The 20,483-nt window shown below is 36.0% G+C and overlaps 1 protein-coding gene across 1 annotated transcript in view; it reads left to right on the top strand.

Moving 5' to 3' along the window:
- The window catches only part of LOC149782249 (uncharacterized), a 665,894-nt gene that overhangs the window by 51,631 nt on the left and 593,780 nt on the right, over positions 1 to 20,483 (top strand). Inside the window, exons 12-18 of the mRNA XM_089935099.1 lie at positions 512 to 714; positions 1,907 to 2,052; positions 6,053 to 6,229; positions 12,314 to 12,472; positions 16,417 to 16,559; positions 18,415 to 18,485; positions 19,524 to 19,690. Of these exons, the coding sequence (XP_089791225.1) occupies positions 512 to 714; positions 1,907 to 2,052; positions 6,053 to 6,229; positions 12,314 to 12,472; positions 16,417 to 16,559; positions 18,415 to 18,485; positions 19,524 to 19,690 (1,066 nt within the window). The remainder of the gene's footprint in view (positions 1 to 511; positions 715 to 1,906; positions 2,053 to 6,052; positions 6,230 to 12,313; positions 12,473 to 16,416; positions 16,560 to 18,414; positions 18,486 to 19,523; positions 19,691 to 20,483) is intronic.

The raw sequence follows: 20,483 nt of genomic DNA, 5'->3' as shown, positions 1-20,483 counted from the left end.
ACAGATTATCTTTCACAGGATGTCATCTCTAGTGTTGGCTTAAACATCTCATTTTGCTTCCAGTTGTTATATTTCAACTTGTACAACAATTAACATGCGCAGAGCAAATTCTTCATCTATAGGGTACTGTCCATTTAATTAGAGGGAGGGGCTGTGATTTTGTTTTGAGCTGAGATAATTTTTGTTGTTTTATCTCAAGTTAATGATTTTTGTTCAAATAATATAGTGGATATAAAATACGGTGTTATTTTGCTATAAATCAAAGCATGATATTTATTCCAGCATTGATTGATGAAAAGTTTGAATAAACAGTGCCAGGCCTCATTCCCAGAATATATCAGTCACTTTGATGGGTTGTCATCAGCATTTAAAATACTTGAAAAATGTTTTGCTACAATACTTTAATTAAGAGCTTAACATACAGGCAGTGTCCTTATTGTTTTGAATTATTTAAATGGGTTCATCTTATCGTTGTGTATAATATTTGTAATGGAACTTTTGACTGTTTCAGTATACCTTTGAACCTGACAGAAGGGACTGAGTTGAATACTACTGACATAGCTGTACATCATCGTCAAAAGCGAGGCTTCTTCGACCTGAACTTGAAATTCCTTTTGCAGTCTCCTAGTGTAGACTGGAGAAAGAAGATAGGCACATCTGCCATAGGGGCCTCATTTGGAGTGATCATGAAAAATCTACTGGATCTAAACATTTGTAAGGGCTAGAACATTATCATTGACAATCAATATTTTATTGTCCATCATTATTCTGCAGAACTATTACCACAGCTCAGGTTTACTTTAGCTGCTGAGGTTCTACTTGACAGTTTTGTATTGCACAGTGTTGAATTTCTACCAAAGTAAATCTGAACATTTGACATATGGAGTTGTGTAATTTTAAGTAGAATCCATGAATGCTTATGTTGCCATGAGTTTGTTTTATTAAAGCATTCAGTATGATGAGGGTCTCTAGCTCATTTTAATTACTGCAAGGTTTGAATACGAAACTGCACCTAGAGTCAATGCCCAGTTTTAGATGTGTTTGAGATGAAAATTTACAAGTTTAACCAGTTAGATTTTTGTTTTGAGAAAGACAAATTCAGGGACTGAACCATTCACTACTACTGACATGTATATCCACTGCCTTGCCACTGCAGTGACTGATAAATCTGCTGGTAAACAAGCACTGCTATCAGTCATAGCAGATATATTCACTTGCCAGTTATGTGCTGTAGAACTTTGTTTTAGAAAGATTCACCTTACATGTTAATGTTACAAATGATCTGATTCATCAGCAATGGGCAGTAAAAGGACATTCAACCAATCAAAATCGAGTTAATAAATGATGGTTCTTTATTTGAAAGAAGTTGTATACCAAATTTTCTACTGAATACAGTAATTTTCTGTAATTTTGTAAAGCGTAGTAGTTAATATATTGAAATGACAAGGTCTGTCTTAATTTCCATTAAAAGAGATTATTTTCTGTTAGGTTTGGACGGCCATATCCAAGTTCCTTTGGTTTGGATTTCAAGGAACTATACTATGTACCAACTGTGCATTCTCTGATTATTTGGTCACAGCAGCAGTCAGTTTGGGTCTCTAATCAATGGGGACAAGTCATATCTCCTCCATCGTAAATTTTGTCCACTTGGGCATGTAGTTTTTTTAACAGCCCCAACCTCGTGTTGTTTGCTCAAATATGCTTGACACAGATTGTCTAGTTTCTAGAGTTCTTTTTTATGGTATGTACAGGAATCATGTGAATTAATCAAAGAATAACTTTGTATGTTTACAAACAAGAAAATTATCAGCTTTCTGGCATTATTTGCATTGAGATGCATTTTGCTGTATAAAAATCATCCAATTTTGAATGATATAAATGATACTGATTGGTGTTCTTTTCATAGCACCTCTTGAGGGACACCTGAAGATTGACGTCCATGATGAGGCTTATGCCAGGGTGCATTTGGGAATCCTTGGGATCAATCTTGACTTTTTCCAAGCTCGTCTTTGTCTGGGCGGAGGAGTTGAATATAACCTTAACATACTGCAGGTGAGAACTTGTTAGAAATTTCTTTGATACACACTGTAAGGGCATATTAGCTGGTGACTAGAAGCCTGCTGGTGCAGACACAGTGAATTGTCTTGTTAGGAAAATACTTAAGCCTTAAATATTTAATAAAAAGCCTAAATAAATAATTGCATAGCTTAAGTACTGCTAAAATTTTGTAATTTTGCAACATTATAATATTTGGTAGTACAGTACATTAATAATATAACTGCTCCGGTGGCCTAGTGGTTAGAGCGTCCGCCTCAGATGCAGGAGGTCACGGGTTAGATCCCCGGCCGAGTCATACCAGAGACTTACAAAAATGATACTAACAGCTGCCTCGCTTTGCGTCAGCCTGGTGTCAGGATAATGTGAATAGGTGGGACATATGCTACATGTCTGCAGCATGATGCCTCAGTGTTATACATCACTATAAACTGCCACATTGCAGACATCATTGCGATATGTCTGCAAAATTGTTAAAGCTATGGTAAAAATATAAAAAAATCACATTAATAATAGTTGTATTAGAATATTAATATAAGTACTTTCTTTGGCAGTGTATATTCTGAATTTGAATATTTGATATTGTTCATTTCAGAGTTAAATGTCTAAGTGTTGGGAAATGTAGGCACAAACAGGCTCTCCTTTGATGGCTGTTGCCTGACAAATTTGATTGGAAGTTGCTTAGAGTAGGCATACTTATATGGGTAGGAAGAAATTTCCTTCTTTTCACTTCTTTGATCCCAAATGGTTATGGGATTTGTACCTCCTGAATTCCAGGAGGGTATTGAATTGGATAATGTGGCTTGTGGATCTCCTTTTGGCTGTTCAAGTGGAGCTATGCAAAGAGGATGGGGATTGTTCCGCTTCCCTCTGGAAGGATGAGAGGCACGACTTCCCATGAGGATATAAGGGATAAGAAAACCCTATTTTTCCCAAGTTTTTGTCTCAATACAGAGATGTTTAGATGGAAATACTACTTTCCGAAGGAGCAAGCACAGGTGACAATGTCCTTTCTGTGTTGGTGGATTCTAATAAGTTTTATATGGGAAGTGGCTGAGAGGTTTACTGCCTTCTACCTCAGGACTTGTGTTACAAGTCTTCTGTCTTGGAGGGCAAGAGAATCCTCTTTGAGTTTGGAGAGACTGTCCAGGTCAGTAGTATCACACCCGGATTCGCTTTTTCTCCCATGTTCTTTGATGTTTGGAGAGCTTTTTCAAAGGTTTTTCAGGAGTTTGCCAGGTGACATAACAGGTGGTCTGTTAATTCTCCTGGATTGTTGAGGCAGACCAGACTGCCCCTTTGGGTCCTTCTCCCCGGGTTTTTCAAACCTTCCTCTCATCCTCCACTTGCTAAATGAGGTGGCTAAAAAGGGGTCTAGTTGGGTATCATGGAGGATGTGTGCAGCTTATAATCAATCTGTCCACATTAAACACATTCCTGTGGGAAGAGTCATTCAGGATGGAGAGTACCACTTCAGTCTGGGATGCGATAGGGCCCAGAAACTGGGTGGTCTCCATTGATCTTCAGAATGTATGCCTTCACATACTTGTATTTCCTCCCCAGCAGAAATACCCCCAGGTTTTGCCTGGAGTAGGTTATTTGTTCAGTCTGAACTCTGCTGTTTGCCCTATCACAGCTTTTATCAGGGTGATGGAAGGCGATACAGGCCACATGAGATCTCTGCAGATTCTTATCCTCCCATATTTGAATGACTAGTTGATGTGCAATATCCTCAGCCAGTCCCTCCTGCAAGATTTGTCACTCTCTTGGCACACAGTGAAATGTTCAGTTTAATACCATTGTAAGGATTCTGTTAATGTGTGGATATGGGGCCCTGGATGGCTGAGAGGTCTAAGGCACTTGCCTGAGAAATCACTGGCATACTGGTATCTGTCCTGTGGCTCCAACCATTTTTGGTCACCAGTATCCTTGCCTTGTTGGTAGATGAATCCAGGAGTTCACTATAGAGGAAAGACCTGCTGTCACAGCACATCTTGTTTCTCCTTCACAGCAGCTCACATTTTCTCCACCTTCATACTTAGCTATTATCAAGCGATCATTATGCAGAGACCATTTTTTTGAGTAAAGTTGCAAGTTGCATTTGCCATGGCAAAGACATAATTCATTTTCATTTCATATTCACTATTTGAACTATTGAGTAAAGCTTCCTCTGAGAACATTTCCCTTAAAACTGTCTTCCAGCTATCTTTGGCATCTGTGAGGAGATGGAATGAGCATTGTGCCTTGTCTGTAGAGAAGGGTTGTTTATGGTTAAACTTTAATTATGAGTCAGTTTCTTAATGGACCCTGGTTCCAGGCAAAGAACCAGCTTTCTTTGGTAGTTCCACTCTCTATCAAGATCCCAGATTCAGTTATATCTTTGCAGGGGTTGATCAAAATGCATTTATTTGCCCAGTTAGGGATTTAGATCTATTTCGTCAGTTCAGAATTGAGAAGAAAGGAGCAGAAGTGTTTCTTCCTTCCTATTAAGAGTTCGGTTGGTATTTCAGGATCCACCATTTCCAGGTGGATTACCCTGACTATTAGAGAGCTTATCAGTTTTCACTGGGAGAGATCTTTTCTTTATGAGAGTTAAAACTCATGAAGTCAGGCCTGTTTCCATTTCCTGAGGCTATCTTAATCATTCTTCATTGGAGGAGAGCTACATTTTGGCACTCACATGATACATTTCTCTTCTTTTACCGTCAATCTCTGATGCAACAGGGATTTGGATCTATTTGGTTGGTTCAAAATTGAGAAGAAAGGAGCAGAAGTGTTTCTTCCTTCCTATTAAGAGTTCTGTTGGTATTTCAATATCCACTATTTCCAGGTGGAATACCCTGACTATTCAAGAGCTTGTCAGTTCTCACTGGGAGGGATCCTTTTTGAAAGTTAAAACTCCTCAAGTCAAGCCTTTTTCCACTTCATGAGGCAGTCTTGATCATTTTCATTGGAGGATGTTACATTTTGTCACTCACATTCTCCTTCTTTTACCTTCAATCTCTACTGCACCAGAGCAAAGGCATTTTGTTTTCAAGCCCTGTAATAATGGCTCAAAAAGTAACCCAACTGTCAGATTGCATTAGGAATACTCCTACTGTAAGGGTAAGTTAATTGGTTTATACCAGTTTCTTTATGTCTTGAGCCTCCCTCCAAACTGGCAAATTCAGCAAGGTAATTGTGAGTTTTATATTGCTGCTGTTAAAATGTAGGTTATTTTTAGGGGATAGGGTGAGACTAACTTTTGCTATGCAAGAATTACTTGTCAGTATTGCAAGATTCCTTTCTACCCTGCTCTGATGTCCCAAGCATATTATGTGTTCCAGTCCAAGAGGATGAGTATTTAGCATGGGCCTATGATGTGGGAGTCAGACTGGGTCTATTTTCTTCATGTTCTAGAGTTCTAGAACTTTTCCATCTAATGGCAGGATGGAATTATGAGCATGGACAAGGTGACTTGCATCCCAAAAGAGGTAAGCAAGTTCAGGCAATTGGGACATTTATATATTAAATAATTGAAATTAGTTCTGCCTGACAACCCCACTGCATACATATAGTGTTTGCTTGCTTAAATCCACCTTGAGTGCAGTGAAATATTCTTAAATGAGATGCTTGCTAAATAGCTTGAGCAGTAAAATCTTGCAGTTTGAGTAATAAAGTCAGGGATCTTATTGACTCTTCAAATATAATTTTTACAAACTTACATCCAGTATTGTTTCTCTTGTGCACATTTTATAATGCATCACAATGTTTAGGCTTGTCTTTTAAATTTTTCTCTGCAAAAACATTGCAGTTTAACCTACCAGTTGCAGACATTATTGCAACTGCCCTAACTACAACTATATTTTGAAATATGAATATATTAACTCAATCCATCAATGAATTAAACAAGGTTTGTCATCTCAACACCCTGATAGGGTCATTTTATAAAGCAAGTGATAATTTTACAAGATTGTTTGCATTTCACAAAAATTCTCACACTTTTTTATTTTTTTAGGAATTTTCTCCCTCCAAAATCATTGAGACGGCCAAACGGTTTGGTAAGATCATCCTGGATGTGATCAGAGCATTAGAGACAGGGGTGGACCTTTTCCGCAGTATAATCAATGGTGATATCTCCATCAAAGATATGATTATTGCTTTTGTTCAGGCTTTAGAGGAACTGCCATCAAAGGTTTGCTCTTTGTTTAGCTCACCTAGCCATACCTTACTACAAGGTCCTCTGAAACTTCCATCATCTATTTTTCTTCATTCACATTTGCGTTTTTTAAATTTGTTTTTATTTTTTAAATATTTGACAACTTCTGAATCTTCTGTCATCTGTTCTATTTCTTTTCATTCATGATTGCTTTTTTTAAAATGTTTTTGTTTTACAACTTCTCAAAAATGGTAGTTTGTACACGATTTTACAGGGACCATTGTGGCAGCAAGATCTATAAGAACACACTGATATGTTTTCCAATCCAGTGGCCTAAGTGGTTAGAGTGTCCACCTTGGCTGTGGGTTCAAACCCTAGCCAAGTTATAATAAAGACATATAAAAATGGTACTTGCAGCTGCCTTGCTTGTCATTCAACATTAAGACATTATTGTTTGGACTGGTCTTCCTGGTGCTAGGATAATGTGATTGGGTAGGACATGATGTCATATGTCTACAGCATGATGTCTCAGTACTAGACATAACTATAAACTGCCACACTGTAGACATTGTAGCAATATGACTGAAAGATTGTTAAAGCTACATTAAAAATCCAAAACACATATATACACACTAAAAAAAAGACAAACCTTTTAACCACTTCTCAAACGCGCACAACATAATTTGACTAAAATTGACGGAAAGCATCAAGTCATCATGGCTTTTCAAATGTGTTGAATTGATAATGCCTACCGTAATGAAATATGTTTACCATTACTAAAAATATTTTTTAAATGACTTTGCAAAAACTGCTTAGCAGAATTTGAACAAATTTGACAGAAAGCATCCCTGCCTAGTTGGGTTTCTAATTTATGCAGATGATATAGATAACATCTATGTTGGGTACCCATTATTAAAAATAGAACATCTTTTAAATGACTTCTTAAAAACCACCTCGACAGATTATGACCAAATTTAACAAATCATTCTACCATAGATGACTTCCAGATTTTATAAAAGTTATGCCAATCTTTAATCAGTTATGGTTTTTGTTTCCATTGATAGATAAACCTTTATATGCCTGCTTCTCAAAAATCACTTAACCCTTTACCTCATACAACCGTCTTTGGACGCCTTTACAAAAGTCGCATAGAAGCGACTATTGACGCTTCTACAAAAGTCCCATAGAAGCGCCTTTTTACGTCTGCTGTAAACATCAGCCATTTTAAGCCGGTTTTCGTAGCGCCACCTTCGGGGAAAACCCCTTATTAGATACTACATTCATTTCTGTGAATGACAATTACGTCAGATCACGTGGTCACTGTTTATGTACTGGTCGATATCTGCTATTTAAAGTAACTGGGTCGTAATCTCCACTCTCCAAAATGGCGGTCGCGGATTTCATTCAGTACTTACGAAGTTTTCATGATTAGAATCACAACTATGAAAGATTCAATAACCTAGGTAAAGGCTCTGATATTGATATAGGCTGCAATTAGTTTTTATAAATTATCAAATTTAGGTGACTTAGTGATGTAGACACAGATGAAAAACTTGTAAATTTCGAGTATGAGAAATGGCAGCTCTACGGTTGGTCACACGGCCTCACTGATATGACGGTGAACGAATTCTCTCCAGATTTTAAAGCACATAACAAATTCTTCCGTGATAAATAATTACACAGCTGTAACAATCGGACTTTACTCTTAAATTGTTCCACATGTAATAGATGTGTACCAAAAATGTAAAATGGTTAAAATTGCTGTTAAACGTAACATACACTACATTGCTTAATAGTTCACAGGCAAGCTATGCGTATGCGGTCGACTAGGTAACCTGTGTTCTATGTACAGCGAGCTGCACTTTGTCACAATGCTCTATGAGGTAAAGGGTTAAGAGAATTTGACCAAATTTGACAGCATAGAGACTTAAGAGACTTTCTGTTTTGATGCCAGTCAATTCAGTGTCAAATATGGACAGAGTTGCTGAAAAAAACAATATTTATATAGATTAATCAAAAAGACTTGCACAACCCATTTCTTACAGAAAGCATCCTGGCATAGAAAGCTTTCAGGATTGGACAAATTATGGTGTTGTGCCATCAGATATGGATGAATATATATATCATCTTGAGAAACTTTGAAATACTTGTTTTCATAGCAAAAGAAAGCATCCTACTGACCCAGAATTCTTGACCAACAGCTCTTGTATTGGGGGATTAGGCAGATGTCAGCAAAATGAGGTTCAGCACCAGGTTTTTGGGGACACCATTGAAAGTAGATAAGGCAAAGGGCATTCTTGTTTGCACTACAGCGCTCAAAATGTAAAAAGGTTGACACACTTTGCCTGGCCCATCTTCACTAACCAAAGTTCTGATGCTAAACCTTGGCAGATCAATCAGATATTTCAGTGCTTCAAGTCTGTGAATTTTGTTGGATGCAGTGGCATTATGTACTAAAGGAGACAACTCATGACAACTAACAGATGTTGCTTGGATAAAGCACTGAAATGTCTGATCAATCCGCCAAAGTGTAGACAGGGTTAGCACATCCATACATGCCTTTTTGGTTTAATTGAGAAATTGTGTCAAATGAAAATGTAGAACTGTAGCATTCTTGGTAAAAGTTTTTGATTTGAGTTTCTTATTATGGAATAAGATAAGAAATGTGGTTATAAAAAAAATATTTTTATCATAGACCGAGAGGTAAAGATGGGTCTGATGAAAGATTTTGTACGATGGTATACAGCAGTAGTTTTGAATGTACTGCAATAATAACACAGTATACTGCAATTATGTTAAGGACCAATAATTCAACATTCTGATCAAGGGCCTGACACATTTTTTTAAAATGTCCATCAGTATAGAGCTCCTGTTCAATAGCACCATATTATATCCATAATATTATTTTGGAAAACTAAAATTAATTGTCTTGAGGAAAATAAAATAAAATGTTTTAGCTCAAAAGGCAATAAAAGTGACCTCCCCTTGCAGGAAAATGAAGAAGCCAGTATCTTATAGCAGATGAATTGGCTATGTGTATGTGTAACTGCTGTTATAGGTTGTAATCTAAAAGCTGTAATTGAAGTAAGTTGATTAAGCGTCCAATATAGCTGATACACCGTTCCCTCGATAACTCGCGCCCGGATAACTCGCGATCCCGCTTATAACGCGGTGTCCTTCTTGGCTCCCGGTTTTTTCCAGAGAAAATGTATTTAAAATATCTTTAAAATATGTTGAACATGAAAAAATTATGATAAGAATTGATAAATTAAACCTTGATACATTGCTCGTTTTATCATCGAAAATGGTGATTAATGCCCTTAAAAATATAATCCATATTTTGAAATTTGCAAGTTCTAAAGAAGAATTAATTTCAGAGATCTCGAAAACGCTTAATTACGCATATTTGGATGCCAATTTTTGATCTGGGACGCAGAAAATCACCGAGGCGGATATCTTCCGTACGCATGTAATAGGTGCGCGGGAAAATTCAAAGATTTGCTGGTCCTGTTTCAGCCACCTGCTTTGTGGGAAAATGTGTTGATCAGTTAACTGTGCTGATATTTACAATGACAGAATTCAGTGACTGAAAGACTCTTTGATGAACTGTTGGTATTTTATAAGAGTACATTAAAAAAAAAAAGAACATGATGCAACAGCTAAGCGGCTAGTTCAAAGGCTTCGACTGTCGGCTGAGTGAGAAAATGTACTGATATTTAGTGATTGAATTCAGAGGCAGAAAGACCCAGTTTTAAAATCCTAGTGAGACCTCTGTTTAAAGATATCATATATTATGTAAGTTTTTATGATAAATAGTTGTCATTATACTGTAAATAAACCGTCTGGTGAAATAGCAATCATGAAAACTTCTGGTAAATGCTAACAGGTGGCGACAGAGAACGAAATAAACTCCAATTAAACATCTTCCTGTGTGAAAGTCACGTTCTAATCCTTTAATTCCGTTTTAGTGTAAACATTATAATTACAACATATTCTGTTCATTGAAAACATGAAAAGAGTCAATTGACCGTCACATCGAAACCTGTGAGTACTTCTGTGAGAACTTAATTACATGTACATGCTGGCTTTGTTTTGATCAACGCCTTGGGGAAGTGTTTGTTGCATTAAAAAAAAATCGATTACAAGAGACCTCGGGTGCTGGATTAAGGGTCTTGGAGCTGCCTTTGACGTAAAGCAAAACAGTAACAGAGACAACGACGATGATAGTGACTTCGAATGTTTCAGTGAAACTGATGTCATTAATGCCAAGGCTGTTTGGGAGAAATTCATACAGACTCATGGTCCTGAGATGGGCGTTTCTCTTGATGATATGGAGGAGTGAATTTGTGCTGACAGTGATTACCCCACAGCCGAATACATGTCAGATGAAACTATAATTAATTCTGTGACGAACAAATTTGCAGCAGATGATTCTAACTGGAGTAATACAAGTGTTGAAAGTGATGCAGACGCAGATGTTGCACCCCCACCCCTCTGCACAGGAAGCAATCAAATATTTTGATATTGCCATAAGGTAGCTGGAGACCCAAAATGTTAACTACATAAAGCTCATGCAGTTGAGAAATCTGAGGGAGTTTGCTCGGCAGCAGAGAAACCAAGGAGTAACACGCACACAAAAAATTAACTGATTTTTTTCAAAAAGTGAATTGATATTTGTCAAGCGTGGCACAAACAGCAAGTATTAACTTGTTCTAATTTACGTTGTTTTAAATTTGTAGACCAATTAAATATGTTAGTACTGATTAACCCTTGGTTTTTTTTTTCTATTTTACTTCTGTCGCATTCAAATCTATCTAACTATCTATCGTTCAATCGACACTGTTTCTCAAAAAGAGTCGATCTTTTGTATATAAAAAACGTCTAATTTGGATCAAACAATAAAACCAGAATGTATCCAATTCAACATAAAAATTAGTGACGTAGTACCCAATGTGTGAAGTGGTACACATGTTAAGCGAACGGAAACCATGTGGAATAATGTTTTCGACGATCGCCTCAATATGCTGTAATTTATCCTGAAATTAATGTTGTCCTATGAGGAAATAATCAAGTACACCGTTATTAAGAGATATTTATTCACAGTTAATCTCAGAACGATTATGAAGTGAGTATTCAACAGTATAATCTGCCTCCCCCCCCCATTTTTCTGTTATGTCGTCAATCACTTTTTTGGCTTTGGGCTTATTTTATAGGTCCCTCGATAACTCGCGCCTCACTTATAGTGCGGTTGATGTTTCTGGACCCCGATGTACCCGAGTTATCGAGGGAGTGGTGTACTCTGAAATAAATCATGTTGACTGTTGGTAAAAGTAAAAAGTATTGATACTGATATAATAGGCAGAGAATCTTTGAGTGAGTTGCTAACACCAGGGCAAAATAATTTTGAGAAACATAAAACACATTCCCTCAACAAATGAGAAAATATTTAATGGACTTGAGCAATTACATAAGTTTAGAGAGAAAACAAGTACATTTCAAAACATCAGAGGATTATTCACTATCTTATAAAGGAATACATATACTTAGCACATGCATGCACATGCACTATAACATGACATTTTTTAAAATCTGAAATTTTGCAGAAAGTTGGGTCTGGCCCAAATATATATTACAACATTCGATTTGGACACTGCATGTGATATATGCCAAAAATGTGATTAAAGGATTATAAATATAATCATATTTATAATATTAATAATTTGTGCTAGATACAACCGTCTTGTAAAATAATGGACAGCATTTTTAACCATTTGTCATGAATGACAAAAATATGCTGTTAATATCATTAATGTAATACATAGAGTCCATGGGAATTTCTGTACATTCCTTACTGACAGAAACTACCAAAATACCAATTCAGTTAAAAACACAGTACATATCTCCCAAAAAAAAATACTGTGGTAAACTGGTATACTGGTATTGCTATGAAACGCTACTGAGAGGCTGTTTTAAGGTGCATTGTGGGTCAATAACCCCTTTGTACTGTCTCATACATTTAAAATCTAAACCTTGAGAAGAGGGAGAACATGACGGCTCAGTTAAGGAGCTTATTACTGGTATTCAGTGGAAGATAATCCTTTTTTTAATGTTCAATTACAGGTTATTAATGTGAGGAAGAAAGCATTGGATGTGATGGAGAAGTTGGGACAGATTGATGAAGATGAACTCCCCGAATTTGTTCGTCCTCTACGTAACCTTGTGGTGAAGGTCACCACTCTTTACAATGACATCTATTCAGATATCATGACATTCTACAATGTAAGTATTTCAGGAATAGATAGAAAGCCTGTAAATTTCCAGATAGAAATAATTAGAAAACAAACCTACTTGAAAAAATAAGGCAAGAATAGATCTCTCAATAATTTGCACACGTTGGGGTCCAGAAACATACACTGCAGCATAAGTGATGGCATGCCAATGGACCTTTGAAAATTAAGAAAGGGATGCACATTAACAGTAAGAAATTAGGGTGGAGGGAAGATTTAATGGCCAAATACTCGTTTTATAATGACACTGGAAATAATTCTCACTAAATAGTGTTGTCTAGCATAGTTATTTGCTTTTCTGTTTAAATTACTTTTATTGTTGAGATACCCACATAATGAACAATCGTTAAAACAAATACTGTTGGAGATTTCAATATATGTCACAGATATACCAGCAAAAACACTGTGCATGATGTTGCTGACTTTTGTGTGTGAATGTTTATAGTCTAGGGTTATTGTTGAATGACAAGAAAACAAGATTCTTTTTATTGAAAAAAGAGTGTGCTTTTATTGAGGAAAACAACAACATTGACTCTTGAATTTATTATTGTTCTATTGGTAAAATATTGATGCTGTGATTTCATTCCAAGTAAAAGTGAAATTTCTGCTCATCCTTGGAACAAACACAAGTTTTAATTTCACTACAAACTTTGGAATTTGCTTCACAGTAATGAACTCTGTGAAACTAGGTTTTTCATGCACCAGGTATACTATTCTATTGCTTCCCCTGTTATCCTTGATCACATTTGTGAATGAATAGGTTAACCTCTGCTTTACAGTGTATTCTAGGCTGATTTCAGCTTGAGTAGACAGCTAGGCTGATCCCAGCATTTGAGTGTAGTCTGGGCTGATCCCAGCTTGAGTAGACTGCTAGGCTGATCTCAGCATTTGAGTGTAGTCTGGGCTGATCCCAGCTTAAGTAGACTGTGCTCAGCTGATCCCAGCATAATAGTGTATTCTGGGCTGATCCCATCTTAAGTAAATCTTTGCAAGCTGATTCCCCCATAAGAATGTATTCTTTGTTGGCCCCAGATTAGTGAAGTCTAGCTTGGCTCATCCCAGCATGAAGAAAGTATTCTGATTTTTTTCCTATTTAAAACTGTACGAGAACTATATTAACTGGACATGGCCTTTATGTTATTAGTTTAACATGTGAAAATCTGATTGGGGAAAATAAACCATATCCAACAAAAGCTCGTAATCAAACAAAAGCAACAATAACCCAAGGGCACACCCCACGATGGAGGCACCAATGGACGGTGTTGGGAGTTGTGGAGGGTCAGCAGAAATCACTTAGAGATACTATAGTATCATCAGTTTTCATTTGGGACAATTTTCGTGGTTTTCGTTGTTGCCCCGAACCACGAATTTAAATCCCCAACGAAAATTGAGCTACATAGGATGATTGCCCCCCACCCCCCATTTTCTTACAGTGTTTCATTCCTAGAGATTAACACAGCTATTAGTATTTGATAAATCAAGTTCAATACTGTAATATGGTAATTAAATATTAGCTTTTATGTATTTTTTTTTAATTTTTAATTTTAACCTTTTCAAACAAGAATTATAAATAATTTTATATTGTTTCAATGCACACATTCAATAAGGTAGCTGAGAGCTGTAGGTTTACATTCACTGCCTTAAATCGATATGTGAGGTAAGTAAGGTTAGAGAGAAAGGAGAGAAAAAGCATAAGGTATTCAAACAATAGTAATAACAAAATGAAAAAATAATAATCCAAAATCAATCCTTCATTCAAGTACAATTACTTGAAACATTTAAATCCTTCTGAAAGCATATTTCATTTTATCCATGCATTTTTAATCCAAAAGAACAACAATCCTGTAAAATACTTTAACTATTTCTTGAAACACTATTAGTAATGAAACTATGTATATACAAAACCACTGTATCAACATCGTGTTAATCAAGTCTCTTGGTACTCACAAATGCTTCTCAGGTAAATAATCCGCAAATTGCTGAAGTAATCAAGTCCAGCTTTCTCAAGACCACTGATAATAACGTCCGATCTTTCACTCATTGTCACGTGAGCTGCAATTATCCATTCAGCGTGAATTGGCTTGATTGACGAGATTGCAAGGTTTACTAATACTGTGCACTGATCATCACCAGTAATATCTTTTTCCTTAATGGCATCCATGACCTGTTTAGCATACCACTCGTGGAAGTGTGACTTTAATTCTTCTTTAAAAACCAATTGGCCTAGTGTTGTTGGCTGCATCGGCTTCCTTTGATGTTGAGCACTCAAACGAAAACCTGCCAAAAGTGATTAATCTTGACATGTGTTTTATTTGCTCTCATAGAGATGGAAGTATTATTCTAGTGTTGTTGGCTGCTTCAGCTTTGACTGCTGTTATTCGTTTGGTCGAAAACGTGGTGAAAGTATTGAACTTGCCAGGTCTTTGATTTGTGCTCATACAGCAGGTAGTGTTGCTTTAAGCATTAAAGTGACCGCCATTTGCGTCTGCATAGTTTTATTCTTTTGTATTCATTTTGGGGGTATTTGTTGAGGTTAAACCATGAAATTAAATACCTACTAATATGCAAACTTTTACAGACAAAACCACAAATTTAAGTACCCATGAAAATGTCTTTTCTTTTACAAAACCACAAAATTTGAGATCAACAAAAATAAATGATATTACAGTAGTTGGATGTAGAGACTCCAAACCCATTGTCTATACCTTCAAAAGCCAGACGAGTGACTGATCATTTAGTACTCTACATTATCATGTCATTATAATGTGACAGACCATCTGCTTTGGTTGGCTGTTTCAATTCAGCCTCCAAATGATAACCAATACGAAGGGTTCTGATCATGCACACCTCGTGATCCACCAACAAACCCTACTTAGAAAACAAGTTAACGGGCTAATAATAGCTTCTTGCATGAGTGTTTGTCTACCTTCCTTGGTTCATTTACAACACCGTTATACAAGTATTGGCTTATGACAAAAGCAATATGTCACATCAGCCTGCCACACCACCATTACCTCCCTTAGTGGTCATTATCATGAAAAAGCTCATTATAAATTTCCCTTGGAAAAATCAAGATCATCCAGTTGTGTCTAAACTAAAATTAAACCATTAGGAGATAAAATTAAAATGTCATGTATTGTTATTTGTAGCGTATTGAGAATTTTGTTTAGAAATTGTTTTTAGCAAAACAGTATGACTTGTTAAAAGTTGCAAATTTCATGTTGAGTGAGATATCTGTATATTAACTTGCATTTTTCTCTATGCATTGAATGATATATCAAGGTTTTAGTTACCAGTTTTGATAGCTGTTTTATTCATGTTGAAGAAACACTTCTATTTTGAGGTATTTTTTTTATAAGAACAAATGGGTCATAACATGCCCCCATTTTAAAAGTGGGTCCGCTAGTAATAATGATAAGAAGAAGAAGAAGAAGAAGATTATTTAGAGAAGGTAACTCAGTCAGTTACAGGAACTAATCTTCCTTGAGGTTGTCTGTTATGTACAATACATATAGCATACAGAGTACAATGTGACAACAATTTGGCTTAGCATTAAAGAATTAAGTTATACTGAAAATTTTAATTCAATTTCAGGCTCATAATACACAAGCAGCAGTGAGCAAATAACAATAAATAAAATATCATATTGTACTGGAAAATAAGTCAGTAAAAATATGATTGATTCATAGAAATGCTAAAGCAAGGGAGCAATATATTTGCTAGGAAAGATAGAGAATGTAGGTAGAGGAGTTGGACATAGTTTTCATATAGGTTTTACTATTTTTGCTTGAAACAAGTCAGAATTAAGAATTTGTATCCAACCTGTTAGGGTGTGAGAGGGGTAGATGTGTGTGAGTTTTGGGGTAGATGGGATGGAGGAGACATGGTAATTGTTATTTAATGTCATATTAAAATATTGTTTCCATGACAACACAGACCCTGATGGAGACAGTGACCATAATTATTCCTCAGGCTGGTGCACAGATTTGGAAGAGTATGGAAAGTATCATTGATGGATTTGGTGACATAACAAAAAACCCCAAGACTGCCTTAGCCACCATTGCAAAAGCAATTGTTAAGTAAGTATAGTTCATCATTAATTATCTTCAAACATTTTATGTTACATAATTTTCTTTAGAAAATAACTACTTCATGTTTCAGACTGCTCTTGTGACCTTGTGGTTAAAGTGTCTGCCTTGTATGTGGGAGGTCATGGGTTTGAACCCATGCCAAGTCATGCCAAATAGTTTTTAAAATGGTACTAACAGCTGCTTGCTAGGCGCTCAGCATTCAGAGGTTAGTGTTAGGACCAGTCGGCCTGGTGTCAGGATAATGTGACTGGGTGGGACATCATGCTACTTGTCTGTGACATGATGCCCCAGTGCTAGACATCACTATAAACTGCCACACTGCAGATATCGTAGCAATATGACTGAAAAATCGTTAAAGCTATGTTAAAAATCCAAGTAGCACACACACAGATACACACAGACACACACAGAGACACACATTGTTTCCTGTGGGAGATGCATTTTCATTGACTGTCATGACATCATGTAATTTGTACATGAAGCTAGTGCACTTTCATGATGTTATAACAAATTTATATGGCATCACATAATGTCAATGCAGAAACATTGATGAACCTAACATTTTTAAATTAAATTATGCAATAAAACATTTATAGTGAAGAAGAAATTTTATAAACCACTAAACCTACCAGTTTGATCTCTCCTACACTTTTTATTCAATATCCTGAATAAACCATAATTAGTTGTTGAATGGTGTTTTTTTGTGTCATCTGTTGATTAGTACAAATGTTCTATTGCAACTCTTTCCAAATGAGTTGGAGAATTTTGCCATGAAACTTTACACACACACACACACACACACATCATAAGGTCTAGTTGGTCCTAAATGAATATTGTTCCAGCCAGTTTTCCAGGATGGCCATTCTTTGAAAGTTTTTTCCTTCTGATGTGCATATTAACATGAGGTGTTCATTAGAAGAATTTTTATGATGTTTTGTTTAGCCTAAAAGAAAATAGTGCTAATTGGACATCCAATATAGCTTTTCTTGCAGCCATTTTAAGATCATATCTCTGCTACTTGTGAATGGAAAATCCTGTTGAACAAAAATTTTCATCTGAAGATTTCTTACGATGTCTAGTTGGTTCTAAATGAAATTTGTGCCATCCTGACATCAACCATGACTACCATTGTGACCATATTGACAATCTTGCTATCACTACTCCACCTGAATGGATGGTCATATCAGCATGGGATTTTCACCAAAAGACTTGTGTTATCCTGTTGGCCCTAAATGAAAATGGTGCCAGTCTTAAATCCAGTATGGCCACCGTGAGCGCTGTCTTGAAAATCTAGTTATCACTAATCCATCTAAATGGATGGTGATACTGACAAAGCGTTTTCACCAAAAGAAATCTTCTGATATCTAGTTATGGTTTTGGTCTTGATTTTGCATGCAACATGGCTGTCTTGTTGGCCATCTTTAGATCTTCTTGTTGGTACTCCTTTTAAATTTATGGTCATTTTTTGCATAGGATGTTCATGAAAAATGGTGTATGCTGGTCTAGAATGAAAATTATGTGATCTTAAATCGTATATAACTCCACCGTGGCCATCTTGAAAATCTTGTGATTGCTTCTCATCTTTAATTGTTTGTCATCTTGACACACGGTTTTCACTGTATTGTCTGTTTTTTTTAAAATGAGACCATTATCGATCTTATGTGCAATTTGGCTATCATGTTGATCAGCTTGAAAATCTTGTTCTTGTTCAGAAATGTTGGAGATGGGTTCAATACACAGGGTTCAAAATGAAAAAAAAAAAAGGAAATTCTTTTTTGTCAATAAAATGTCAGTCCCTTCGAGGGATTCTTGTTTTAAAAATGGTTTTGTTTATATTTTTCAGCATTTATTTATCAGTGAAACAGCTGCTGGATGCTAAAAACAAGACGATGGAGGCATGTTTTTTTCTAAAAGGTGACATGACATTTTTTAATTATTTATTATCTCCCTAGTAAGTAATATAGCTATCACTATGCCCATCTGTCTTTTTATTCATAAGAATTTTCATTTCTGGAGCATAGCTATTACACCTTTCACATTCTTTCAACCCAAAATAGTGTGTAAGTTGCACAGAGGTGCATTTTTGATATTTTTAATTTTCTACATTCAAAATTCGTTATGGAAATAAAGGCTCTGAGTAAGTAGCAAATAATTTAAGAGCACTGCTTTGCATATAAATTTAGAGCACTGCTTTGCATATAAATTTATAGCACTGCTTTGTATATAAATTTAGAGCCCTGCTTTGCATATAAATTTATAGTGCTGCTTTGCATATAAATTTATAGCGCTGCTTTGCAAATCAATTTATAGCACTGCTTTGCACATAAATTTGTAGTGCTGCAAAGAACTGCTTTTTATATAAATTTATAGTGCTGCTTTGCATATAAATTTATAGCGCTGCTTTGCATATAAATTTAGAGCACTGCTTTGCATACAAATTTATAGCGCTGCTTTTTATATAGATTTATAGCACTGCTTTGCATATAAATTTATAGCACTGCTTTGCATATAAATTTATAGCACTGCTTTGCATATAAATTTAGAGCACCGCATATCAATTTATAGCACTGCTTTGTATATAAATTTAGAGCACTTCTTTGTAAGTTTGGAATCGTGGGCATGTAGATGATTCTTGATGATTAAAGTAGATTATAAAATCCTAAACTTTATACATTTTGTAACTCTCTGATTTGTTAATGTTGCTAAAACTTAAAATCTATACAATTGTGCTGAAAAATGGCGTTAAACCCAACAACAACAGTATTGATTTTGTGCTGGTTGGTTCAAAGTTTTATGCTTTTATGTGGGAGCTTTATGGTTATTCAATTTTTTTCTTGTTAGCAAGTCTCTCACACCGTCTAGTCTGTCATCAAGCTGATGACAACCATAATGGTTGAATTTTGTTTTTTAACATGTGTATGTGTATTTCAATATTCTGTCTGTTACTTTTAGATGAGAAGCCATATTGGTGGGATGTTTCTGCACAATGGGAGGAGATTTCAACACTCACTGTTGAGGCTGCTTCAAGTCTGGCAAAAGGAGGACCTCAGTGGTTTGTAGACACTTATTTAGATGGCGAGGACCCTGTGGAAAAATTCACAAAAGGCAAAACCAGTATGGTAGGTAGTATTTGTGGTGAAATTTCTTCAGATATGTTCCCCAATCATAAAATATTTTAGAAGTCCATCAACTACCTCACAAATCCAGCCCTCACAAGTGAAAAAGTATTAGTATCCTTTGGCTTGTTTTAGTATTATAGTGCTGAAATTTTGTTTTTGTGTGAAAACGGAAGTCAGAAGGGAGTGGTCTCCCTTTGAATAGAAGGATTAGTGACATATCTCATAACTTGTCATTTATGTCACAGGTATGGTTCATTACAGAAAAGCGAGTTCCTGAGTTTGTAGCAAACTTAAATTCCTGAATTGGCACTCAGATTTCCACAAGAAACTTCACTATTTTTTGCAATGAAATTATGCCATCAGTATTTTAATAAAAAAAAATAAAAATAGAGTTTCCATATTGACGATTATTTCATAAAATGCCCTGTTTTTTTAAAATTAGGACTATTATTTGGTTGTAAATTAACAACAACAAAAAGCACTGACATAATACACAGTGTTTTCATATATGCATGGACTGCTCTGGTGGCCTAAATTGTTAGAGCATCCACCTCGGATCGGAGGTTGCAGGTTCAGATCCTGGCTGAGTCATACCAAAGACTTGTGAAAAATGGTACTCACAGCTGCCTTGCTTGGCACTTAGCATTAAGAGGTTAGTGTTAGGACTAGTCAGCCTGGTGTCAGGATATTGTGAATGAGTGGAACATGATGCCACATATCTGTGGCATGATGCCTCAGTGCTTGACATTTAAACTACCACACTGCAGACATCGTAGCGCTATGACTGAGATTC

The sequence above is a fragment of the Sinohyriopsis cumingii genome, chromosome 15, assembly GCF_028554795.1.
Source record: "Sinohyriopsis cumingii isolate HCF-2022 chromosome 15, ASM2855479v2, whole genome shotgun sequence".
Lineage (NCBI taxonomy): Eukaryota > Metazoa > Mollusca > Bivalvia > Unionida > Unionidae > Sinohyriopsis > Sinohyriopsis cumingii.
The sequence above is the reverse complement of the archived record's forward strand: the minus strand, read 5'-3'. Positions and strand labels throughout refer to the sequence as shown.